General features: G+C 57.6%; 1 protein-coding gene across 4 annotated transcripts in view; it reads left to right on the top strand.

Moving 5' to 3' along the window:
• The window catches only part of LOC144942308 (serine/threonine-protein kinase BRSK2-like), a 43441-nt gene extending 18335 nt beyond the window's left edge, over positions 1-25106 (top strand). Inside the window, exons 2-19 of one of the 4 annotated variants that reach the window (XM_078869089.1) lie at positions 1274-1368; positions 2476-2561; positions 3700-3840; positions 8222-8338; positions 8971-9004; positions 9698-9766; positions 10143-10289; positions 10523-10557; positions 11819-11983; positions 12669-12766; positions 13328-13478; positions 14061-14121; positions 18026-18320; positions 18974-19022; positions 19543-19666; positions 21287-21467; positions 22281-22370; positions 23890-25106. In XM_078869089.1, the coding sequence (XP_078725215.1) occupies positions 1274-1368; positions 2476-2561; positions 3700-3840; positions 8222-8338; positions 8971-9004; positions 9698-9766; positions 10143-10289; positions 10523-10557; positions 11819-11983; positions 12669-12766; positions 13328-13478; positions 14061-14121; positions 18026-18320; positions 18974-19022; positions 19543-19666; positions 21287-21467; positions 22281-22370; positions 23890-24065 (2114 nt within the window). In that variant the 3' untranslated portion in view covers positions 24066-25106. Of the gene's footprint in view, positions 1-1273; positions 1369-2475; positions 2562-3699; positions 3841-8221; positions 8339-8970; positions 9005-9697; positions 9767-10142; positions 10290-10522; positions 10558-11818; positions 11984-12668; positions 12767-13327; positions 13479-14060; positions 14122-18025; positions 18321-18973; positions 19023-19542; positions 19667-21286; positions 21468-22280; positions 22371-23154; positions 23424-23889 lie in introns of those variants that run through there. The other 3 variants (XM_078869091.1, XM_078869088.1, XM_078869090.1) reach the window with 3 other exon arrangements.
• The last annotated feature ends 1314 nt before the right edge of the window (positions 25107-26420 follow it).

Consider the following 26420-nt stretch of genomic DNA (forward strand, 5'->3'; position numbering starts at 1 on the left):
CCACCATCGCCACCACCGCCACCATCGCCACCACCGCCACCACCGCCACCACCATCGCCACCACCACCACCATCGCCACCACCATCGCCACCACCGCCACCATCGCCACCACCACCACCATCGCCACCACCACCACCACCATCGCCACCACCACCACCACCACCACCATCGCCACCACCACCACCATCGCCACCACCACCACCACCACCACCATCGCCACCACCACCACCACCACCATCGCCACCACCACCACCGCCACCACCATCGCCACCACCACCACCACCACCATCGCCACCACCACCACCACCGCCGCCACCACCATCACCACCACCACCGCCACCGCCACCACCACCGCCACCACCGCCGCCACCACCACCATCGCCACCTCCCCCAGCAGCAGCACTGTGTGTAGTAATAGGTTTTTACCCTTTCAACTGGTACAAAAACTGACACCTTTATACAAGGCATCATGTTTGCAATAACCGCAACACAAGCAGTCAAAATGCAAACAAAAGGAAACAACTCTGATGATGATAATGATATGCACTGTCCTTGAAGTTGATTGGTCCACACCCGAGACAGCTTTTCTTAGAGCCTAGTCTCCATTGATGTTGGACCAGATGACGCCAAAAGGCGTACAACTCAAAGACAATGCACTATCAGAGTATTGAGAGCTCGGGGTAAGCATTTACACTATGAGACCTCCTTTACCAGTGGCAAAATATAGTAATAGGTTTTTACCCTATCAACTGGTAGCACTGTGTGTGTTTGCGTCAATGTCTGTGTGTGCTCTTGCCCCAAACGTCTCTGCAGGCTATATGGAGGATCTTTGTCTGTGTGTACAGCTGGGTCCGTAGGGAGCACTTGTGGTGCATCTACTCGTCATCTCAGTCGGTCTACCACCTGGGTCTGTCTCGTTACCTCCCGCCAGGTGCGACAGCCTTCGACAGTTCACGTGGTCTCATGGTGCACCTAGCCTGGCACAAGCGCCATGGTGATTTCAGAACCGTTTGGTGGAGAACAGCGGCCGCTGTTGTTGTTATTGAAGGATGGCACAGCGGTTTACACGCTGCGCTATGAAACCCAAATGTCTGAGTTGAGTTCCTGGACAAAGCGACCATCAGTGGTATTGATTGCGACGGGATTGATGATGGTTATGGTGTTGATGGTGATGGAAATGATTTGGGTGATGAGTGTGATGATGGTTTGTGTCGCTCTCCGTCTCCCCCTCCTCATCCCCCTCCTCATCCTCCTCCTCTCCCCGCGCGCTCAGGTCTCGTGAAACTCGGCGTTCACTGCGTCACCACCAAGAAGGTTGCCATTAAAATCGTCAACCGGGAAAAGCTGAGCCAGTCTGTGCTCATGAAGGTCTGAGTCGTCCACTCGCTCACTCACTCACCTGCTCATTCGCTCACTTCTTTGCCCGTTCACTCAGTCACTCGCCCACCGCTCACTCACTAACTCGCCTGCTCACTGACCTGTTCACTCGCTCATCTTCTCACGCATTCACCCGCTCGCTCGCTCGCTCGCACACACGCCCGCTCACTCTCTGCCTTTTGGTATTTTCGGTCTGTGTGTGTGTGGTGGGGAGCATTGGCACAGCGGTTAGGGGCCATCCATTCAGTACGTACGCATGGAGGGGGGAGGGGGGAAGGCGGTTAACCCAAATGCGTTCGCTTGCGTATGGGGGGGGGGTCTACTGACAATGTACGCATAGGAAACGGGGGGGGAGGGCGGTGAGGCCTCGATAATTATTTGTCTACATCGGCCTTCAAATGAGCCACAGTTCAGTTTCTTCAGCTGTGAGACAACAAGTACTAGCGGGAGAAGTGGGACTGTGGGAGAGGTGTCACTTCGTGTGCCACCGTGCCCCTGACTGCAGCTATCACGCAGCTCAGCAAAATAAGTGGCCAAGGTACGCGACTTAATTATTTAATGCAGCCGGCGATGGACTATCTGTTTGTTTAAACACGTTAATATAATTAATCCTTGATCGTTTCTGCGTGGATTAAATATCGGCCGTTCTATAGGATTCGGGGGGGGGGTGGGGGGGTGCGTCAGGCGTACGTAAGCAGGTGGGGGGGGGGGGGTGTAAAAAGTTCGCGTGAGTCCAGGGAGGGGTGGAGGGGTCACGTTTTGACAGATTTTTGCGTACCTACTAAACGGATGGCCCTCTTAGCACTATGGGCTACGAACCCGGCGACCTGAGTTCAATTCCCGCTCACGGCCACCACCGGTGATGATTATCTGAACCAGTCCTGGGTTTCACCTAGGTCGACTCGGCCTCAAATGAGTACCTGGTGCGGTGTGCAGTAAACATCGCCACTGGGGAGACAAAGGCGGCTGGGCGAGGTGCTGGCCACCCACCCCCTCGTGTGCCGTGCCGGCCTTCATAGGGCCTCCCTAACAGCACTTGCCCCAAAAGTTTGTTAAGGCTACACGGGGGATCTTTGTCTTTGTTTCGTGCGTTTCTAGGTGGAGCGAGAGATTGCGATTCTGAAACTGATCGAGCATCCACACATCCTCAAGTTACACGATGTCTATGAAAACAAGAAGAACCTGTGAGTCCATCACCACCATCACCACCATCACCACCATCACCACCATCACCACCATCACCACCACCACCACCATCACCACCATCACCACTACCATTACCATCACCACCACCATCACCACTACCATTACCATCACCACCACCACCACCATCACCACCACCACCACTACCATCATAACCAAAGACAAAGATCCCCCGTATAGCCTTAACAGACTGTAGGGGCAAGTGCTGTTAGCGAGCACCTATGAAGGCCAGAATGGTACACGAGGGGGTGGGTGGCCAGCACCACGCCCGACCGCCTTTGTCTCCCCGGTGGCGATATTTACACACCGCACCAGGTACTCATCTGATCCGGTCCTGGAGGCCCAGGACCAGTTCAGATAATCGTCATTGGTGTTGGCGGTGAGCGGGAATCGAACTCAGGTCGCCGGGTTCGTAGCGCAGCCCACTAACAGCTAAACTCCCACCATTACCACCACCATCACCACCATTAACAACAACAACCGCCATTCACCACTAAGTGACGATGATGTCACCACGGTGCTTGTGCCAGGCTATGTGCACGTTAAGGTCACGTGAAGTGTCGAACGCCCGCTGGAAGGTCACGGGACAGACCCAGCAGGTGCCATGGGTCGACTGACTGAGATGACTTGCCGATACACCAGCTGTACCCCCTACTGTGCCAACTTGCTGTGTTTTAGCTGCCCGGCACTCCGCTCATTGTTGTTGAGCATCGCTCCTCTGCCCTCATTTGTTGTTGGAGAGCGAATGCTTCCAACTGCCCAGTAGCGTCCTTCACGAACCTCCTACACAGAGGCCGATCTTGATACACTGCTGGTACCAGTCATCGGCAATTCCACTCAGCTCTACATCCACCCGTACCGCATCAGTACATCTCTTCTCCAGCCCGTGTCGTGCCCATTTAGCCCTGTCTATGCGACCAAACAGAAACATGCGGTGGCTGGGCATGCGGTGGCTGGACATGCGGGCTACATGACCCAGCAAACGCAGCCATGCCTGCCAGAGGAGCTCACCGATGGGACTTTGTCCAGATCTTTCAAGTATTTGTGGGGTGGGGGGGGGAGCGCGTCATGCAGCAGTGGGTAGACCACGTGCCGGTGTGGTGTACACCTCTGCCGCAGGTACCTGGTGCTGGAGCACGTTTCTGGGGGCGAGCTTTTCGACTACCTCGTGAAGAAGGGGCGGCTCACGCCCAAAGAGGCGCGAAAGTTTTTCCGGCAAATCATCTCCGCCCTCGACTTCTGCCACAGCCACTCCATCTGGTGAGCACGCACGCACACACGCACGCACGTGTACACACACACGTACGTTTACACACGCACGCGCACGTGTACACACATGCACATGCACACACGCACGTAGACGCACGCACGTATGCGCACGTACACACACGCACATACACACGCACGTACACATGTATGCACTTGCGCACGCACACACTTATGCGCACACACACATGCACACACGCACGTACACACGTAGACACACGTACGCGCACGTGCACATACACACGACTGTGTGTGCGTGTCTGTGGTGTTGGGAGCGAAGGTAGCGGTTAGCGCGCTGCGGCGACCCGAGTTTGATTCCCGCTGACAGCCACAATATCGGTGGTGAATATCTGAAACTGGTCCTGGACGTCCGCCAGGTCGACTGAGCCTTAAATGTACACCTACTCCCGGTGTGCAAAATACATCACCATTGGGGAAACAAAGGCGGCCGGGCATGGTGCTAATCGCATCCGCCTCCTCGTGAAGCGCGTTGACCTTCAAGGTGTTCACAGACGGCACTTGCTCCACGCAGGCAGTGTGGGCTGTATGGGGGATCTTTGTCTTTGTCTTTGTAGCTATTAAGAGTCCACACATCACGCCTCAGGCTGTTGCGTTGTGTAAATGATGATGAGTTGTTGTTGTTGTTGTTCCGGAGCGTAACGCTCGTGTTTACGCCCCTGAGCAGATTGCCGAGTCAATGGCATTTAAATTACCTTACCTGCAACAACCTCCTCCTCCACCACCAGCCCACCCCCTACACCAACCTCCTCCTCCACCACCAGCTCACCCCCTACACCAACCTCGTCCTCCACCACCAGCCCACCCCTACACCAACCACCTCCTCCACCACCAGCTCACCCCCTACACCAACCTCCTCCTCCACCACCAGCTCACCCCCTACACCAACCACCTCCTCCACCACCAGCTCACCCCCTACACCAACCACCTCCTCCACCACCAGCCCACCCCCGACACCAACCTCCTCCTCCACCACCAGCCCACCCCCTACACCAACCTCCTCCTCCACCACCAGCCCACCCCTACACCAACCTCCTCCACCACCAGCCCACCCCCTACACCAACCTCCTCCTCCACCACCAGCCCACCCCCTACACCAACCTCCTCCTCCACCACCAGCCCACCCCTACACCAACCTCCTCCACCACCAGCCCACCCCCTACACCAACCTCCTCCTCCACCACCAGCCCACCCCCTACACCAACCTCCTCCTCCACCACCAGCCCACCCCCTACACCAACCTCCTCCTCCACCACCAGCCCACCCCCTACACCAACCTCCTCCTCCACCACCAGCCCACCCCTACACCAACCTCCTCCTCCACCACCAGCCCACCCCCTACACCAACCTCCTCCACCACCAGCCCACCCCCTACACCAACCTCCTCCTCCACCACCAGCCCACCCCCTACACCAACCTCCTCCTCCACCACCAGCCCACCCCCTACACCAACCTCCTCCACCACCAGCCCACCCCCTACACCAACCTCCTCCTCCACCACCAGCCCACCCCCTACACCAACCTCCTCCTCCACCACCAGCCCACCCCTACACCAACCTCCTCCTCCACCACCAGCCCACCCCCTACACCAACCTCCTCCTCCACCACCAGCCCACCCCTACACCAACCTCCTCCTCCACCACCAGCCCACCCCTACACCAACCTCCTCCACCACCAGCCCACCCCCTACACCAACCTCCTCCTCCACCACCAGCCCACCCCCTACACCAACCTCCTCCTCCACCACCAGCCCACCCCCTACACCAACCTCCTCCACCACCAGCCCACCCCCTACACCAACCACCTCCTCCACCACCAGCCCACCCCCTACACCAACCTCCTCCTCCACCACCAGCCCACCCCCTACACCAACCTCCTCCTCCACCACCAGCCCACCCCCTACACCAACCTCCTCCTCCACCACCAGCCCACCCCCTACACCAACCTTCTCCTCCACCACCAGCCCACCCCCTACACCAACCTCCTCCTCCACCACCAGCCCAACCCCTACACCAACCTCCTCCTCCACCACCAGCCCACCCCCCACACCAACCTCGTCCTCCACCACCAGCCCACCCCCTACACCAACCTCCTCCTCCACCACCAGCCCACCCCCTACACCAACCTCCTCCTCCACCACCAGCCCACCCCCTACACCAACCTCCTCCTCCACCACCAGCCCACCCCCCACACCAACCTCATCCTCCACCACCAGCCCACCCCCTACACCAACCACCTCCTCCATCACCAGCCCACCCCCTACACCAACCTCCACCACCAGCCCACCCCCTACACCAACCTCCACCACCAGCCCACCCCCTACACCAACCTCCTCCTCCACCACCAGCCCACCCCCAACACCAACCTCCTCCTCCACCACCAGCCCACCCCTACACCAACCTCCTCCTCCACCACCAGCCCACCCCTACACCAACCTCCTCCTCCACCACCAGCCCACCCCCCACACCAACCTCCTCCTCCACCACCAGCCCACCCCTACACCAACCTCCTCCTCCACCACCAGCCCACCCCCTACACCAACCTCCACCACCAGCCCACCCCCTACACCAACCTCCTCCTCCACCACCAGCCCACCCCCTACACCAACCACCTCCTCCACCACCAGCCCACCCCCTACACCAACCTCCTCCTCCACCACCAGCCCACCACCTACACCAACCACCTCCTCCACCACCAGCCCACCCCCGACACCAACCTCCTCCTCCACCACCAGCCCACCCCCGACACCAACCTCCTCCTCCACCACCAGCCCACCCCCCACACCAACCTCGTCCTCCACCACCAGCCCACCCCCTACACCAACCTCCTCCTCCACCACCAGCCCACCCCCTACACCAACCACCTCCTCCACCACCAGCCCACCCCCTACACCAACCTCCTCCTCCACCACCAGCCCACCCCCTACACCAACCTCATCCTCCACCACCAGCCCACCCCCTACACCAACCTCCTCCTCCACCACCAGCCCACCCCCCACACCAACCTCATCCTCCACCACCAGTCCACCCCCTACACCAACCACCTCCTCCACCACCAGCCCACCCCCTACACCAACCTCCACCACCAGCCCACCCCCTACACCAACCTCCTCCTCCACCACCAGCCCACCCCCTACACCAACCTCCTCCTCCACCACCAGCCCACCCCTACACCAACCTCCTCCACCACCAGCCCACCCCCTACACCAACCTCCTCCTCCACCACCAGCTCACCCCCTACACCAACCACCTCCTCCACCACCAGCCCACCCCCTACACCAACCACCTCCTCCACCACCAGCCCACCCCTACACCAACCTCCTCCACCACCAGCCCACCCCTACACCAACCACCTCCTCCACCACCAGCCCACCCCCTACACCAACCTCCTCCTCCACCACCAGCCCACCCCTACACCAACCTCCTCCACCACCAGCCCACCCCTAAACCAACCTCCTCCACCACCAGCCCACCCCCTACACCAACCTCCTCCTCCACCACCAGCTCACCCCCTACACCAACCACCTCCTCCACCACCAGCCCACCCCCTACACCAACCTCCTCCTCCACCACCAGCTCACCCCCTACACCAACCTCCTCCTCCACCACCAGCTCACCCCCTACACCAACCTCCTCCTCCACCACCAGCCCACCCCTACACCAACCTCCTCCACCACCACCAGCTCACCCCCTACACCAACCACCTCCTCCACCACCAACCTCCTCCTCCACCACCAGCTCACCCCCTACACCAACCTCCTCCTCCACCACCATCCCACCCCCTACACCAACCACCTCCTCCACCACCAGCCCACCCCCTACACCAACCTCCTCCTCCACCACCAGCCCACCCCCTACACCAACCTCCTCCTCCTCCACCACCAGCTCACCCCCTACACCAACCACCTCCTCCACCACCAGCCCACCTCAAACTTGTGCCCGTTGTCAATCATCATCATCAGCAGCAGCCATTGCGGGAGTGGGTGGGGGGGTTGGTGGGGAGGTTGGTGGGGGGGAGGGGACACGGGCCAGCCCCCCCTCCCCTCCTTCCCCAGTGATTGACACCGCGAGGGAGCAGCAGCAACAGGGGAGGGCATTCGGTGGCGCAGGACATCGCCGCGCCAGCGCGGGCTCCCCGGTTATCACCGTGGGAGACAGCGTCCCCCCGCAGGGTCCGCTCGACACGACAAGCGCGGCAGGGTGCACGGTGGCGCCGGAGCCCACTAGCGGCTCGCGGCGGTGCAGGCGCCTCCTAACGGCGAGAATAAAAGCACATCTTACAATTTGGAGAGCGCGGCGCGGTGACGCGTGCGGTGACGCGTGTGGTGACGCGTGCACACGGTCGCTGTCGTCGCCAGCCACCGCGACCTGAAGCCGGAGAACCTCCTGCTGGACGAGAAGAACAACATCCGCATCGCCGACTTCGGCATGGCGTCGCTGCAGGTTGGAGACAGCCTGCTGGAGACGAGCTGCGGGTGAGCGTCGCCGCCACCGCCACCGCCACCACCACCACCACCCCCACCGATACCGCCAATGCCATGACCACCAACTACGACCACCACCACGACCACCACAACCACCACTACCACCACGACAACCAACCACTACCACCACGACCACCACGACCACCACAACCACCACAATCAAAGAAAAATATCCTCCGTATCGCAAGTGCTGTTCGCGACCACTTCTGAAGGCAGGCACGGCACACCATTGGGTGGGTGGCCAGCACCACGCCCAGCCGCCTTTTTCTCCCCTAGTGGCAATGTGTTTACACACTGCACAGGTACTCTTTTGAGGCCGAGTCGACCTAGCGAAGGCCCAGGACGAGTTCAAATATTTCGTCACTGTGGTGTTGGCCGTGAGCGAGAACCGAAACTCGGGTCGCCGGGTTCATAGCGCAGCATAGCGCTAACCGCTGCGCCACCGCTCCCCACGGCGTGAGCGAGCGGCTCCGCCTCGGCCAGGCTCAAGTGAAGCCATGGCTCGCTCGCTTGAGCCAGAGGGCCACGTGCCCCGTGTACGTGTGACCATGTGACCGTGTGGGTGTGTGACCATGTGACCATGTGGGTGTGTGTGTGCTGTTCTATCTGTGCCGTATGTCCAGGTCTCCTCACTACGCCTGCCCAGAAGTTATTCGGGTGAGAGTCGCACACGCACAAAGATCTCCCGTGTAGTCTTAACAGACTGTAGGGGCAAGTGCTGTTAGCGAGCACCTATGAAGGCCGGCACGGCACACGAGGGGGTGGGTGGCCAACAGCACGCCCGGCCGCCTTTGTCTCCCCGGTGACGAAGTTTACACACCGCACCAGGCACTCATTTGAGGCTGAGACGATTTAGGGGAGGCCCAGGACCAGTTCAGATAATCGTCACTGTGGTGTTGGCTGTGAGCGGGAATCAAACTCGGGCTGCCAGGTTCGTAGCGCAGCGCACTGCCGCTACCCACACACACTCACTCGCTCGCTCGCACACAAACACCGCACAAAGACAAAGATCCCCCGCATAGCCTCTAATAGACTGTTGGGGGCAAGTGCTGAAGGCCAGGGTAAGACACACGAAGGCCGGCACAGCACACGAGGGGGTCGGTGGCCGCGGAAATTGCAACGCAAATGTCAGTTAGCTTGCAGAACGCCATTGGGGGTGGGTGAAGATGACGACTACATTGTCGGTTCACCTGCCGACGCGTTTACCGTTGACCCTCGACGAGTGAGGAGCAGCTAATGATGAAATGAGCCCCCCCGTGTCGATATATTTTTATTGAATCGGCTACTCCGCAGCCCGGGCAAGCGAGAGTTGGTCGTTGACATTTGCGGCTGGCCCTTTTATATTTCCAGGGGGAGAAGTACGACGGCAGGAAGGCGGACGTGTGGAGCTGCGGGGTCATCCTGTTCGCACTGCTTGTGGTGAGCAAGCGGGCATCGCCACGGCGGCCACCATGACGACGGTCGCCGTGACGATGGTCACCGCGACGATGACGACGGTCGCCGCGACGACGACGACTACACCGCCGTCGCCCCCCGCCCCGGCCGTGTCTCCGTGACGATCGCGATGATCACCGAGGACGACGGCATCGACTGAAACGTTGACGACGACGTTGACGATGTCGCCCCCCTTTCCCCGCAGGGCGCCCTGCCATTCGACGACGACTACAATGACGCCTCCGTTGACCCCCGGCCGTGTCTCCGTGACGATCGCGATGGTCACCGAGGACGAGGCCATCGACTGAAACGTTGACGACGACGTTGACCATGTCCGCCCCCCTTCCTCCCTCCCCCGCAGGGCGCCCTGCCGTTCGACGACGACAACCTGCGCCAGCTGCTGGAGAAGGTGAAGCGCGGCGTGTTCCACATGCCGCACTTCATCCCGCCCGACTGCCAGGCGCTGCTGCGCGGGATGATCGACGTGGACGCCACCCGGCGCATCACGGTGGCCGCCCCCCTACGCATCCACCCCCCCCTCCCTCCGCCCTGCCCCCCCCCCCCGCCCCCCCCCCGCCCCCCCCCACACCCTCCCACACCCTCACCCCCCCCAACCACACGCACCAGAGCTTGGGGAGGGGGGGCGGCCTTTATCCAGCAGTGGATAAGATCATGGCTCTTGATGATGATGACGACGATGACTGTGGTTTAACGAGTCTGGTTCTTTCTGTTGTGTCGCAGCTGGAACAGATACAGAAGCACACGTGGTTCCTCGCGTGAGTGACACATCGCACGCGTGCATGCACGCAAGCGCACACACACACGTGCACACACGCACACACACGTGCACGCATGCACGCGAGCGCACACACACACGTGTGCATGCACGCGCAGTGATTGCGGATCATGGGAGACGGGCCATTGCGTTGCCGGCGTCATGGGCCAAATGGTTCCTCGATCGGGAAACACGGGGACTTGGCAGGACCCTCCTAAAAAAAAGAGTCGTGAGACTCAGCGAGGGCTTCTCCTGGGGTAAAACATCACCACCGGCAGCTGCAGCAGCAGCTGCAGCAGCATCTACACCGTCAACATCGTCACCCTCATCGTTCCCACGATTATCAGGAGCATCATCATCATCACAACTACCCACATTGTCATCATCATTAAAGTTACTATTTTTAAGCAAATTTTTATTTTTTATTACCAGGTAAGGCCCACTGAGCTAAGTAGCTCGTTTCCATAAGCGACGTGGTCACGAATGATGTCTCAATGAAGTGACTCGTCATCACGTGGCAATGTATAGCAGCCAAATACTCTACAAGTGCGATGTTGATGATAAATGTGGAGGGGAAAACTGGAGGACCCGGTGAGAGTGCGTGCACCCCAGGTTAAGAACCACTGGTGTATTGTATTGTATTGTGTAGTGTATAGTGTAGTGTATAGTCGTGTGTAGTGTATAATGTGGTGTATAGTCGTGTAGTGTATAGTCGTGTGTAGTGTATAGTGTAGTGTATAGTAGTGTATAGTGTAGTGTATATTAGTGTATAGTGTATAGTGGAGTGTATAGTAGTGTGTAGTGTATAGTGTATAGTAATGCATAGTGTAGTGCAGTGGTTCTTAACCTTTACTGCAGCCTTGCACCCCTTTAGTTCCCAGTCATACATGTTGTTTGTATCATGTTAATAAATACGTGGGGTTTGAAACAAAGTAGTTGTACACACTTGCCCGTGCTTCATTTGTGTTTTCGATGATTCACCTTCTAAAAAAAAAAATCTCGCGAGATGCACCCCCAGGTTAAGAACCACTGCTCTAGCGGAACAAACCGTAGGTGGAATATAAAAAAATAAAAAAATATATATATACTAAAATATAAAAAAATATAAAAGAATATAATAAAATATAAAATAAAATAAAACTAAAGGGTGTAAACGCGACGCCGGCACTGACCCTCGCGAATGACGTCGCCTGCCCCAACGGTCGTCAATCCTCAACCGCCATCGCTCCCCACCGTCGCCGTTTTGCCGGCGCCGGCGGCAGCGGGTCGCGGAGCGAGCCCGAGCCGGAGCAGGCGGCGCCGCGCAAGGTGCCGATCGGCGCGCTGCCCAGCGCCGAGGAGATGGACCCGGACGTGCTGGAGAGCATGAACTCCCTGGGATGCTTCCAGGACAAGGACAAGCTCGTGTCGGATCTCCTCGCCCAGCAGTGAGTCGCCCCGGGGTCTCGCACTTGCGGGGTGGGGAGTGGGAGGTGGTGGGGGGTTCATGGTCAGATTCATGGCGGTCGCAGTCAGGGTTGTGAGGGTCAAGGTCAGGTGACGGCCAGCACCGTGGGGTTCACAATCGGGGTCCTGGGCAGGGCTTCAGGGATCGCTGTCACGGGGGTCACGGTCGGGGTTGTGAGGGAGACACGTGGTCGTGTCACTGGAGCGTTGTGTTGACACGCAACACCAAAGGGAATGCGACATTGAGTTGCACAGACATGATTGGCTGGGGGGAGAGCCGTGACGATGGTGCTCACGGCTGCACCCCCCCCCCCCCCCCCGAGGGCGCGTCAGCGAGGGGAAAGCTCTCTGACATCACAATGGGGCTCTGACATCACAATGGGGCTCTGACATCACAATGGGGCTCTCCGGCAGCGGCGGCGTCGTCACGCCCCGGTAACATCGAGTGAGCGCCTATGGCGGCGGCGCCATCACGGCTAGCGCCATGACGGCGGCGCGCCTCTGAACCGTAGCTCCAGCGCTTGCTTGGTTCTACGGAGAGTGGGCGGCAGGGGGGGGGGGGGGGCGTTGAACCGGCGTCGGCCGCGTTCTGCGGTTTGCCGCCCGCGAGCCGCGTGCGGTGCAGCGGCGGACGGTGGGGCGACTGTGCCACCTGTCGCCCGGCAGGGAGAACCAGGAGAAGATGATCTACTTCCTGCTGCTCGACCGCAAGGAGCGCTACCCCAGCTACGAAGACGAGAACCTCCCCCCACGCAACGACATCGGTACGAACGCACGCACACGCACATGCATGCAAACGCACACATGCACACACGCACGCGCACGCACGCGAAGGTGACATGCAGTGTGGTGAGTGGGTGACAGGGTGGGTGAGTGACTTGGTGAGGGATGGCGTGAGGGACTGGTTGAGAGAGTGGGTGAGAGGGTGGGTGGGTGGCTGAGAGGGTGGATGAGGGACTGGGTGAGTGACTGGTTGAGAGGGTGTATGAGTGGGTGGGTGGGTGAGTGATGGGGTGAGTGAGTGGGTGAGTGACTGGGTGAGGGACTGGTTGAGAGAGTGGGTGAGAGGGTGAGAGGGTGGGTGGGTGAGTGGGTGGGTGAGGGACTGGGTGGATGAGGGACTGGGTGAGTGACTGGTTGAGAGGGTGTATGAGTGGGTGGGTGGGTGGGTGAGTGACGGGGTGAGTGAGTGTTGTTGTGACCTGCGGCGGTGTGGTGGTTAAGCGGCGGTGTGGTGGTTAAGCGCCGTGTGGAGGAGCCCAGACGGTCAGTCTGGTCGCCTGGCCTCCTCCACACGGGTGTTTGTTTGGGGCGGGGGGCTGCAGACCCCCCCCGTAAGCGCGTGGACTCTCCCATGCTGAGCCGGCACGGCAAGCAGAGGCCCGAGAGGAAGTCCATGGAGGTGTTGAGCGCGGGGGAGGGCGGCTCACCCAGCACCGTGCGCAGAGCCCTGCACGCCGCCCCCCACGGGCAGAGGTGAGAGCACGCACCACACACGTACTACACACGTGTCACACACGTGTCACACGCACCACACACGCGTCACACACGTGTCACACGCACCACACACGTGTCACACGCACCACACACGTGTCACGCGCACCACACACGTACTACACACGCACCACACGTGCCACACACGTACCACACACGCACCACACACGCACCACACACGTGTCACTCGCACCACACACGCACCTCACACGTGTCACACGCGTGCCACACACGCACCACACTTATCACGAACGCCACACGTACCACACACACCACACCGCCCCCATGGGCAGAGGATGCCGATGTTGCAGTGATTATGATAATGCTGGTGATGATGGCAGAAATGTTACTGGTGATTACGATGGCGGCGATGGTGGTGGTGATGATGGCGACGATGGAATTTATGGCAATGGTGGTGGTAATGATGATGACGATGGTGGTGGTAATGATGATGACGATGGTGGTGGTAATGATGATGATGGTGGCGATGATGGTGATGGTGGTGGTGATGGTGGTGATGGCAATGATGGCGATGGTCCCCGTCGGTGTTGCCCTGCGGCCCAGGTCCCGCTCTGTGAGTGGAGCCTCCTCCGGCCTCTCGTCGAGTCCACTCAACAGCCCCCGGGTGAGTCGCTCGCTCCGCACGGCCGGAGACGATCTCCCGGCGCGCCAGACGAAGCAGCGGAGAGAAGGAGATAGAGATGTAGTGAGGTGGTAGTGAAGATCTAGACGAGAGATGGAGATGTAGTGAGGTGGGAGAGAAGCGAGCTGCAGGCAAGATGGGGATGAGAGGGACGGATTGGCTTATTGAATTTGAGGATTTAAATTCGACCTGATATCTCACTATTGACCCATTATTATTGTTGTTGTTCTCATGAAGCCGCCGCTCATGAGCCGCTTGAAGTCCCTGAACTTTTAATCGACGTCCTCACGCCCAGTGCCACCACTGGCTTGCGATGTCCTCGCCCAAGCGATCGAAAAAAAACATTCATCCTGAACCTAGCGTTGTTGCTCAACTCGAGTATCGTGTTAGGGGTTAGGAGTCAGTGTTAGGCTTGGGGTTTAGCATCAGGGTTAGGAGTCAGTGTTAGGCTTGGGGTTTAGCATCAGGGTTAGGTTCAGTGTTAGCCTTGGGGTTTAGCATCAGGGTTAGGTTCAGTGTTAGCCTTGGGGTTTAGCATCAGGGTTAGGGTTAGTGTTAGCCTTGGGGTTTAGCATCAGGGTTAGGTTCAGTGTTAGCCTTGGGGTTTAGCATCAGGGTTAGGTTCAGTGTTAGCCTTGGGGTTTAGCATCAAGGTTAGGTTCAGCGTTAGACTTGGGGTTTAGCATCAAGGTTAGGTTCAGTGTTAGCCTTGGGGTTTAGCATCAGGGTTAGGTTCAGCATTAGGCTTGGGGTTTAGCATCAGGGTTAGGGTTAGACTCGGGGGTTTGGAGTTCGCGCGACAGTAATCCTCATGATCCACGCCGCTCCGTCATCACCCTCCTGGCGTTGCGTGAACTCGCACGGCCACGACTTCACGACAACTCCACAATTTCACCTCTTCCTCACCTCTCTCACGTCGTCGGTGGCGCCAGAGACCGTGCTGTGTCGCGACGTTGCACGTACGCGGTGCGGCGAGGTCACGTGACACGCAAGGCACGACGCCTGGAGGACCGTTGCAGCGCATGTCACCGCCCAGGCGCGGCAGTCACAATGATCGCTGTGCCTCGCATGACGCAAATATTTCCACCGAGTTTTCGTTTGCCGCTTGTTTGTTTTAATTATTTTCTTGCCCCCACCTCTTTGCGTTCGCTAACACCTTTTTTTTCGTTTCTGTTCCATTTCTCTGACTCCTGTGTCTGCGACCTCTCCGCGTCCTTTCCACGCCCTCCGTGCCCTCTCCCCTCTCCGTGACCTCTCTGTGACCTCTCCACGACCTCTCCTTGCCCTCTCCTTGCCCTCTCCGTGACCTCTCCGTGACCTCTCCGTGACCTCTCCGTGACCTCTCCGTGACCTCTTCCTGCCCTCTCCGTGCCCTCTCCACGACCTCTCCATGACCTCTTGTCCCCTCTCCGCGCCCTCTCCGTGACCTCTCCATGTTCTCTGTCTCTGCTGCCTGTTCAAAATCACGCACGCACACACACACACCTCACCGCTCTCCGTCAACGGTTCGAACATTGTGACCGTCTGTGCGATCATAACGTCACGTTCTTATTATCATTATTATTATAACTTTACATTGTATTTTAAATTTTCATTTGCGTTTCGACTTTTTTGCTCCATGCATTGCGTTCATTTCGCCTGTGTTGGTGTACGGTGTCGCTCAATGCATTGTATGTTCAACGTGCGTGTGTGCATCCATGTGTGTGTATACGCCTGTGTTTGTGCATATACGTGTCTGTGTGTGTATACTTGCCTGTGTGTATGTGCCTGTGCGTGTGTGTGTGTACGTGCCTGTGTGTGTGTACGTGCCTGTGTGTGTGTGTGTACATGCCTGTGTGTGTGTGTGTACGTGCCTGTGTGTGTGTGTGTGTACGTGCCTGTATGTGTGTGTGTGTACGTGCCTGTGTGTGTCTGCCCATGACAACTACCGTCCTTGCGTTTTAACTTCCCATCCGCCAAGCCCGGCCGCAAATTCTCTACACCGCCGTGCTTGGCGCACCACTATGGCAACCACCTCTTGCCCTCTGACCCCCCGGCGACCCCACGCCTCGACCGTGACCTTTGGCATCAGTCTTACAACGACCAGCAGCAGCATCCCAACCGCTTTAACTCGCCCGTCAATTCCGCCATCGCGGCCACCGGCATCTCGAAATCATCGTTACTCTCGTCGTTGTCGTCGTCGTCATCTTCGTCATCTTCGTCGTCATCGTCATCTTCGTCCCATTTGCCGGCGCACCCTCACTTCGGCTTCGGCGCGTTCATGTGCGGACGCTCACGAGCCATCAAGTCGCTGGGCTGCGCTGGTGGCGGTGGTGGTGGTGCTAATTTCGGTGGCGGTATTCACGGTGGTGGTGGCGGCGGCGGTGGTGGTGGTGGTGGTGGCGCTAAGGGTGCTGCTGTCGGTGGTTGTGGTGTTCGTGGTGGTGCTAATTGTAGCGGCGGTGGTGGTGGTGATGGCGGCGGCACCAGTCGATATTATCGTCCACACTTTGTGAGATTTCCCATCAGACCCAAATGTAACCCACACTTGAACTCGGTCACCAAACCGTGCACCAGCACTGAGCCAAGCTCCGACCGTAGCCATTGCCCAGCTGCCAGCCCAAAGCTTGACCCACACACAAACCCCAACACTGATCCGAGACCTAACCTAGATCCTAACCCTAACCCAGGAGGAGCTCACCCTGATGTGACTGTGGGCGTGAGGCCTGGTGCTAAATCCAGCCTTCGGTCTGATTCCATCGCAAACCATCACCCCTACTCGAACCTCAACCATAACCTTAATGCTAACCCCAAGTTTTATCACGTTCTTCATCCTCAATCGGATTCAACTCCCAACCCTCACCCGAAGTTCAACACGAATTCGGGAACAAGTCTGAATTATGTTAATCTCGCAAACCCGAACCCCGACGACCCACACCCTGGGCTGGGATCCGACTCGCACGTCAACCGTTCTCTGAGCCCTCACGCGAGCCCGGGCTCTGATGTCAACCGTGACCCAAGCGTTAGCCACGGTCTAAAGTTTGGTGAAGATCCTAGACCCGATTCTAACCCTGGCCCTGTCTCAAACTGCACGAGCCCAGATCCTTACGCGAAACCAATACTTCACCCAACCTGCGAAAGTCTGACCTCTGGAGTGACCCCTGACCCCGAGCCCACCCTTGACCCCACTTGCTTGCTGGAGGCCCCCCCAAACCTTTACCTTGACTGCGATCGCGACCTCCGGCACCACCGCGACCCGTTGACCTGGCCCGCTAGCCCCGACGTTCACCGCCGCCGCCACTGCTCCTCGTACGAGCCGTGCCCAGTAGACGGTCCGGCCGCTCTGAGCGTCGGCGCCATCTTTGCTCGCGTCCTCTCGCCCCGCCCCGCCCCTACCCCGACCGCGAACCCCGACCCTAACCGCGACCCCGACCCTAACGTTGGTGCCGCCCTTGCCGTGCGTGCTCGCGCCATCGCCCCCGGCGACCCCGTGTGTCGCCGCGACGATGACGGCGGTCGCCACGGCGGCGCCCTTCCCCTGCGCCGCCTCCTCCTCCTCGACCGCCGTCGCGGCACCTGCGGCTGCCGACGGCATCACGGCGCCGCTACCCGCGCCGTTTCGGTTTCGTTTGCTCCCGCCGGCGTCGCTGGGTCTGCCGGTGCCGCCACCGCCGGTGCTCCCGCCGGCGCCGCCGAACCGCCCCCTCTCGCCGATCTCCCCGGCGCCACATTCCTCGGCGACCGTTCCTCCTCCTCTGCCGCCTCCGCCACCGCCACCGCAACCGCCGGGACTGGCGCCGCCTTCCTGCTCCTGCACCGGCCTCCGCGCCGCTCTCACCGCCCTCTGCCTCTGCCGCCGCTGCTGCTGGCGTTGTCGCCGTCGTCGCCGCCGCCGCCGCCGTCGCAGGCGACGCCGCACCCCTCGCCGCGCGCCTCCCCCGTGCCGGCGCCCCGCGCCGCCCAGGGTCGGGCGCCGGCATTGCCGGGCCCGCCAGGCTCGCCGGGGCACGGCGCCGCTCCGCCGTCGCCCTCGTCCACGGGGACGCCGCCGTCCAGCCCCGGGGGGTCGGGCTCGGTCGCCGGCGCCGGCGTCGGCGGAGCGGGAGGAGCGGCGGGAGTTGGGCCTCCTTGGAAGAACCGGCTGAGCTCCATCAAGAACAGCTTCCTGGGCTCGCCGCGGTTTCACCGGCGCAAACTGCAAGGTGCCGGACGCGGCCGCCGTGGTCGTCGTCGCCATCGCGGTTCCTCGTTTGCGTTGCGAGCGCCGTCGTTAGCACGCACTTGCCGTATTCACCGCATTGTGAGACGCATCCCCCAGCTTTGGCTTTGATCAACAGTGGCACAAGGTGCGTCTTAACGTGGAGAATACGGTAATTACGGTAAATACGGAACCTCTTCTCACCATTAGCATGTCAGTCGGTCAGTTTGTCGGTCACACGAACTATAATTGTCATACACGGTCGGAAAGAACCGGCGCAACTGTAGGTATGGATATCGAGCTCTTTTGTTTGACGCATGGCCTTTGACCTGGGTCCGAAAAAATACGTGGCCAAAATGTATTTCGTTTCACCGGGCAGATCGCTACCGATGCTCGCAGCGATGGTCTAATACGTCTGGCAGGCCTCTGGTAGCCATGAGGGGCGACGCGGATCGAATCCGCGGGTGGCCGCGCACGATGTGAAGTAGTGGTGCCGTGCAAGGCTCGCGGTGCCGTAGGCTGCCCCCCACCCGTCACCGACTTCGTCTGCGCACACCCAGACGAGAGCATCGCCCTGGCTGGGGCCGCTGTGTGATCGAGCCCCCGTTTGTGCCCCCCCCCCGCCACCCCCCCACCCCTTCTCTTTCCCCACCCTAGTTCCAACGGCGGATGAAATGACGAGCCTCACTCCCGAGTCATCCCCAGAGTGAGACGACTGGCAACACGGAGACCGCTTCAATACAGAGCCAAGCACACACACACAGCAACACGGAGAGCCACACACACACAGCAACAGAAATACACGCACACACAGCGGCACAGAGATACACACACACACAGCGACATAGACATCCACGGACACAAATAGAACACATATATGCGTTGTACAATATGTACACACGAATTCTGATCGCAGCGTTCGCAGCGCAGCGCGCCTACCGCTGCACCACCGCTCCCCACTCGTATGCACTTTCTCATTCAGCCAATATTTTCCACTAAGTGACGGTAACGTCACCACAGTGCTTGTGCCAGGCTAGGTGTACTTTGAGGCTATCACGTGAAGTGTGGAAGGCAACACAGATCCACGTGCTGCTTACCGCACTCGCGCCAACAGGCTGCTGAAGGCTGTGCGTGTGTGTGCGTGCGTGTGTGTGCGTGTGTGCGTGTGCGTGTGTGTGCGCGCGTGTGCGCGCGTGTGTGCGTGTGTGTGCGTACGTCCACTCCAGACTGGCCAAGAAGTCGTGGTTTGGGAATTTCATCAGCCTCGACAAGGGCGAGCAGATCTTCCTCATGGTGGAGAACAAGCCCATCAGCACCATCAAGGCGGACGTGGTGCACGCCTTCCTCTCGGTAGCTACCCGCCCTCGGACCCCCACCCTCCGGCACCATGCCAGCCACCACGGCCCCCCCCTCCCATCCCCCCCCCCCCCCGAGCTCAAACGATCGCGCTGCGGCGTGCTCGCGACCCGAGTTCGATTCCCGCTCGCGACCATTAACACCGGTGACGATAATGATCTGAAGCGGCGCTGCGTGGCTGCATCTGTCGTCGATTCGACCTTAAAACGAGTACCCTGGTGAGGCATCTAAAAACATCGCCACCCAATCCCCTCGTGGGACATAGGTGCTGCTCGCTCACGGCACTTGCCCCAAAAGTTTGCTTAAGGCTATACGGGGGGGGGGGGGGGATCTTTGCTTTTATTTCTAGGGAGAGGTCGTGTGGCGCTTAGGCCGCCACGCGAGGAAAAGTGGCGGTTTTTTCTTAACGTCAGCACCACGGACAGCAACTAGCGGTTGCGTTAAGAAAAAAACGCCACTTTTTAAATCCTTTATATTAAGTTCGCTTGCTTGCTTGCTTACGACCGTGCAAATCTTTCGGTCGTTTTTTAACCCACTTCCCGTGATCCAATCGAGCTGACATTTTCCACACAGACTCGTTGTGCGGGACAATTAATGTTCGTGAAAAAAAATTCCAAAAATTTTACACTGTTTAGGGAAAACTAATTAAATATTTAATTACCAATTGCTTAATACTGGCAGACAATCATCTGACCCATAGGTGGCAGCCATCTCAAGCCAGAGGACGAGAAGACTCTAGCCGCCACGCATATAAAGGATTTGTAGTGAAAAACTTTGTTTTTACGAGTTTACTTGTTTCAAATGTTCTTACCGTGGTTTTCACACCTGATGATGATTGCTTGTGTTGCAGTCGAAACGTCGTGAGAATTTTTTTGTTTTATTTGTATTATTTCCCTTCTACATGACTTTACCGAAAGAACCAAGAATATGAGTTTATAATAGTTTAATATGGAGGTTATAATAGTTTAGTAGGGAGTTTATAATAGTTTAATAGGGAGGTTATAATAGTTTAGTAGGGAGTTTATCATAGTTTAATAGGGAGTTTATCATAGTTTAATAGGGTGTTTATAATAGTTTAATAGGGAGTTTATCATAGTTTAATAGGGAGTTTATCATAGTTTAATAGGGAGTTTATAATAGTTTAATAGGGAGTTTATGATAGTTTAATAGGGAGTTTATCATAGTTTAATAGGGAGTTTATCATAGTTTAATAGGGAGTTTATAATAGTTTAATAGGGAGTTTATAATAGCTTAATAGTTTCAAATAGTGAAATAGATAGTTTAATAGTTAAAAATTGTATAATAGAAGATAGTTTAAAAGTGTTAAATTGTTTAATAGTATAAAATAGTTTCATAGTTTCAAATAGTTTAATAGTTTAAAATAGTTCAATAGATGATCATTTTAAATAGTTTAAATAGGCTAAAACAGTTTAATAGATAGTTTAATGATGGATAGTTTCACGATAGATAGTTTAATAATATATAGTTTAATAAATAGATAGTTTAATGGAGTACCCTTCGTGTGCTGCATCAGCCCCAGTAGGCGCCGCTCAGCTCACGGCCCATGACCCCGACAGCCCGTTGAAGGCCCCGTGCGTTTGCGCCTCTCCCTAGATCCCGAGCTTGAGCCACAGCGTCGTGTCCCCCACGAGCTTCCGCGCCGAGTACAAGGCCCCGAGCGGGCCGTCCGTCTTCCAGAAGCCGGTGCGCTTCCAGGTGGACATCGGCTCCAGCGAGGGGCCCGACTCGGCAGGGGACGGCGCCGTCTTCTCGCTCACCTTCACTCTGCTCTCAGGTGACATCGCGCAAACGGGTTTTGATTCCTTACCCGTACCCGTACCCGGCCGCACCAGGGTCGCAAACGGGTACCCGATACCCGGCCGGGTACGGGTAGCTGTACCCTACCTGTACCCATACCCTACCCGATACCCGGCCGGGTACGGGTATCGGGTACCCGATTGCGACCTCTGGGATGAAGCCATGTTGCAGGCGCGGGTGGGTTGATTCTAGGAATTTGAATTGTGAGAAGAGACAAGACGTTGGGAAATGAGTGACAAACGGTTACTCACCAGTGACTCACGGCCTACCCGTACCCGGCCGCACCAGGGTCGCAAACGGGTACCCGTACCCGGCCGGGTACGGGTAGCCGGGTATCGGGTAGGGTACGGGTATCGGGTACCCGATTGCGACCTCTGACGCAGAGACGCGCGCGCGTGGTGTACACGCGGAGACACGCGCAGAGACGCACGCGCGTGGCGTACAAGCGGGCGCTCGCGTACAGGGGGCCGGCAGGGTGGCGGCGCAATGGTGGAGAACTCGTGGGCCTCGCAGTGAGGAAGGGGTCTGCGTTCGATTCTCTAACTCGGGCGCCTCACTTTGTCCAGTTTGTACGTTTTCGTCCCCCCCATTACTGTGAAGAGTGCGAGCGAGAGAATGGGGGGCGGCGGCGTGCGGGGCGGTAAGCACGCTGCGCTACAAACCCGGCGACCCGAGTTCGATTCCAGACTCACGGCCACCAACTCGGGCGATGAATACGCACGCGCGCACGGCTGAGGCAGGGATCGGTCCTCTCACTGGTGTTGTCGCTGTCCATTGACCCCCCTGGCAGGGCCGAGTCGGAGGTTCAAGCGCGTCGTGGAGACGATACAGGCGCAGGTGATGAGCTCCAGCGAGCAGTCGCCCGGGCAACAGCTCTCCGGTGAGGGGGTGGGGACCATCGCCACGGCAACAACCCGCTAAGGATGTTTTTTGTTGTATTCCCCATTTGTGGAAATTCCACGTTCTGGTGGCGAGGGAGGAGTTTGCCCAAAACCGAAACCACCATTGAACTTCCCCGGTTTGCGAGCCACTCGCAACTTCCGAGCCATAAGGCCGGCGGAGGCTCTGGGCCTCAAAGCACACGGCGGAGGGTCGTGTTCCGCAGTCGATGGGTTGCAACCAGGATGTGGGTTTGTGAACCCAATCTGTGGGGCGCCCGCGGTGGCGAGATGTTAACTACCTCGTCTGGTATGCAGAATGTCGTGGGTTCGATGCCGACCCTGACGCCTGCTGCTGTATATTTGGAGTTTGCGTGTCTCTCTCTCTCTTTCTTCCCGTGGAAGCGTGGATTTTTCCCCGGGTTCTCCCTCCGCATTTATTATCCACATCACGCGTTTAGAGCGTCTGGCTGCTAGAAAATACCACGTGATAAGCCACTCAGTCGAGCTGTCGTTTTCGGCCAGTTCTCGCTTCCGAAAAAAAAGCTACATAGCTCAGTGGGCCTTACCAGATTAAAATAAAATTGTTTGTTTATTAAAATTACTGTAAGTCTGCGTCTAGTTGTTGTTTAGAATAAAGTGTTCATGCGTTCTCCTCCGGCGTGTCTCTCTGTCCCCGTTTGTTTATGTTCTGGTCATTCCTTCGTCACCTCTCCCTCGTCCCTCACCTTCCAATCTCATCTCGCTTGCTAATCTCCCACCTCATCGCCTTCCTAATATTCCCAGTATCCCATTCTCAACTCCGACCGTTTTTCTTTCCATATTTTTGTGTGAATCTGCCTCGCCTCTCTGCACCCCATTTTGTCGCCTGTTTTTTTTTATCACCCACCTTATCTTCATCCCCTTTTTCTCATTACCCTCTCCGTTTCCATCTCTCAATCTCTGCATCGACTCATCTCATCTCTTTTTTTCCCATCTAAAACATTCCTCCTTGTATCCCCATCCCCCCTCACAACTCCATCTCCATCCCCCACCTTCGTTCTCGTCTTCTCATTTTCATCCCAATCTCTGCTTTCTCCTGTCGCCACCCTCCCTGTCTCAACAACCCCGTGTCGGCGTCTCGCCCCTCAAACCCCTGCCGCTCTGTCCCCTTCTCTCGTTCCCCACGCTCTCCTTGCCTCTCCACCTGTCTTGGTGAACCGCGCCCTCTCCCAACCACGTGTCCACTGTGTCTCCCTGTTCTACTCTCCTTCTGTCCCCTTTGCTCCAATGTCCCTCTCCCCCCTCCCCCAATCCTGCACCAACATCCCCTCACCCTCCACCTGCTCCCCTTCCTCTGTCTGCCCGCCAACTCCGCCACATCCTCTAATCCTCCCCCCCCCCTCCGACTCGCCATTGCCCCATGTCCCCACGTCCCTGTGCTCCTCCGATCCATGCCCCGTCACCCTCCTCGTGCGGGCTGTCCCTACGGCCTTTCCCCCCCCCCCCCGTCCCCGCGCCCCCGCGTGCGTTCCGTCCCAGGCAGCCCACTGAGTAACTTCTTCGACGTCATCCAGCAGCTGTTTACGGACGAGGGAGGCGCCGAGCAGACGCCCGGGCCCCAGAACGGCGCCGGCGCCACGGGGCCCGGCAGCGGGGGCAGCAGCAGCAGCGGCGGCAGCGCCACCTCCCGCCGCCACGGCCGCACCAGCTGCTGAATTGTCTGCCCGCCACCACGACCCGTTCCTCTCCACCCACCGGCCACCGTAAACCCGCCGTATAGCGCCTTCTGTTGGGCCCTCCCCCCGCCCCGCCCGCCACCCGCCGTGAGGCCCCGACTAGGCGACCGTCACCAGCTGCTAGGCCCGATGAATGTTTCAAAATGGCCGCTGCTTTCTGGCACCTGTCGGAGCGAAACCGCGGTGTGTACGCGATTTCTGTGTTATGTTTTTTACGCTTTTTTTTCCTCTTTTTTTTTTTTTCTCTTTTGTTTTTTCCCCCCCTTTTCTCCAGTAATAATGTACGGCTTTCAGTCAGGGCTGCGTAATTGTTGAGGCCTACCGGCACTACGTAACGCCCGTTTGGTCTGAGACTTGGCGATGGCGGTCACTGTATTTTCAATTTGAAATCGGTTTTCAATAAGAATTACGAATGAAGATTAATTTATCTCCCTTTCTCATTCACTGAATTGCCGATGCAGTGCGGAAAATAAGAAGGGGGCAAATAATTTGCCATGGTCTTGAGTGAGATTCTGGTTTTTTTAGCATGTAAAATCGTTGTAAATCTCATCGATTTCCAAAAATATTTTTTTTCTCTCTCAAGTACATGGCAAATATTCCTGCAAAAAATATAATTAGGAGCTAATTTTCGGAAAGGAGGCGATAGGGAAAGCAAGGACGGGTGGCAAAGAACTCTGTCAAACAATGGAGAAAGCGAGGGATGCACTTGACCCTGACTGGACCACATGCCCGCCAGGTTTCTTGTGGTGGAGGCCGACCGTGGTTCGATGACTGGGTCTGTGTCCCGAGTGCGTGCTGCTGGGCTCTCCTCATGGCTCTCACAAAAACGGACGGACACGGGGGAAATGCGCAAACATGTTTTTCGCAGGGAGATTTCGCGACAACAACAACAACAACCTTTGTGGCCTCCTGGAGCCACGTGAACCGAGAAAACAAAAAATCCAGCTTTTAGAACTGCTACGTCAAGCACCACTGGCCAAACCTTTCACACATTGGGGCCCCCGAAAGCTCTGCAGAGGTGAACTCAAAACTCTACGAAGGTAGAAAAAAATCACGCGCGTGGTCGTCGTTCGCCTCGGATGCAGCAGACCTTGGCTGAATCGTCCACTCGCAGTTTTCAGTTCACGTGATCATTCTTTACTTTGCACCGAGGTGAAGAGCCTGGGAGGGGGGAGGACGTTTTTGCGAAGGGAGATCGATTGCGTTCCTTCAGCGACCATGTCGAGCGATTCATCGCGGGCCCGCCAAGGCAATAGTCGTAGCGCTTTGCGGAAATGCACTCGGATGGAGACGGGGGGGGAAAGAGTTTGTGTTCGGTGGAGCCCGGCGTTGCGAGGAAATCGGACGTTTTTATCAATCTGTGCCTGATCGGGGCGGTACTTGAATCGTCGATGACTGAGAGAGGAAGAAGACGAAAGGCGACAACGAGGACGACCCGGCTGGTGCCGCTGAAAGCGGCGTCTGTTCGGGAAGGGGTGGGGGGAGACATCGCGACGTCCCGTCTTTTGGACGAGACGCTAAACTCGAGTCCTGTCGATGCTAAAGAACGACATTTGCTGCTCGCCGAAGGCTGGCGGTTGGGACAAAGACTGATTCACGTCCTTCCCTCCGGCTGGAAATTCCCATCGCGGGGAATCCGTCGCGAACATTTTGTCTGCCGATCGACGCGCGTGTCCTGGAAGTTGCGTTTCGTGAATCTTTGGAGAGGAGCGTCAAGGATGCGTTGCTGCAACGGTGGGCGGCTCTTAGCAGCCACAGCGGACGACAACCACTTATGTCAAACAAAGTCGGCCTTCACGCTGGTCACGTTCTTAAAAGCCCCCACTGTAAGCCACGTCTTAAGAACTCGCTGAGGCGGCCGTTTCTCGATCTCAAATCCTGACGGACGAAATCTCGCTCTGTCTTTGCACGCACGCACGCACACACACCCCCTCCGTCCAGTGCGTGTGTGTGTGCGTGCACGATCCGCTTTGGGTGCTTGGCCAGTTCGAGCGAGATTGGCAGACCACGGAATGATGGATTGGATTTAGAGCTCGGGGGAGCGTGGGGTTTTGAGGGCAGTGTCGTGTTTATCTTCTTATTTGGTCTAACCACGGCTCTGTGTTATTGTACTTAAAGCAGCCAGTGGGCCTGAATAGTGGCCTAGTCAGAGTCTTTAGAAAGTAGTTGCTTGGGCGGTACAATTTTTGCCACTTTTTTTCTATATACAGAGCCACGATGTGTTTTATTGTTTACCAGTTAACGTTTGCTAAATTACAGCAATACTCAAACAAGTATTCCAAAGGGCATCTTTGTAAAAGTTTAAGCCTACACAATTGAGGCTTACACATGGCC

Source organism: Lampetra fluviatilis, chromosome 27 (assembly GCF_964198595.1).
Source record: "Lampetra fluviatilis chromosome 27, kcLamFluv1.1, whole genome shotgun sequence".
NCBI lineage: Eukaryota > Metazoa > Chordata > Hyperoartia > Petromyzontiformes > Petromyzontidae > Lampetra > Lampetra fluviatilis.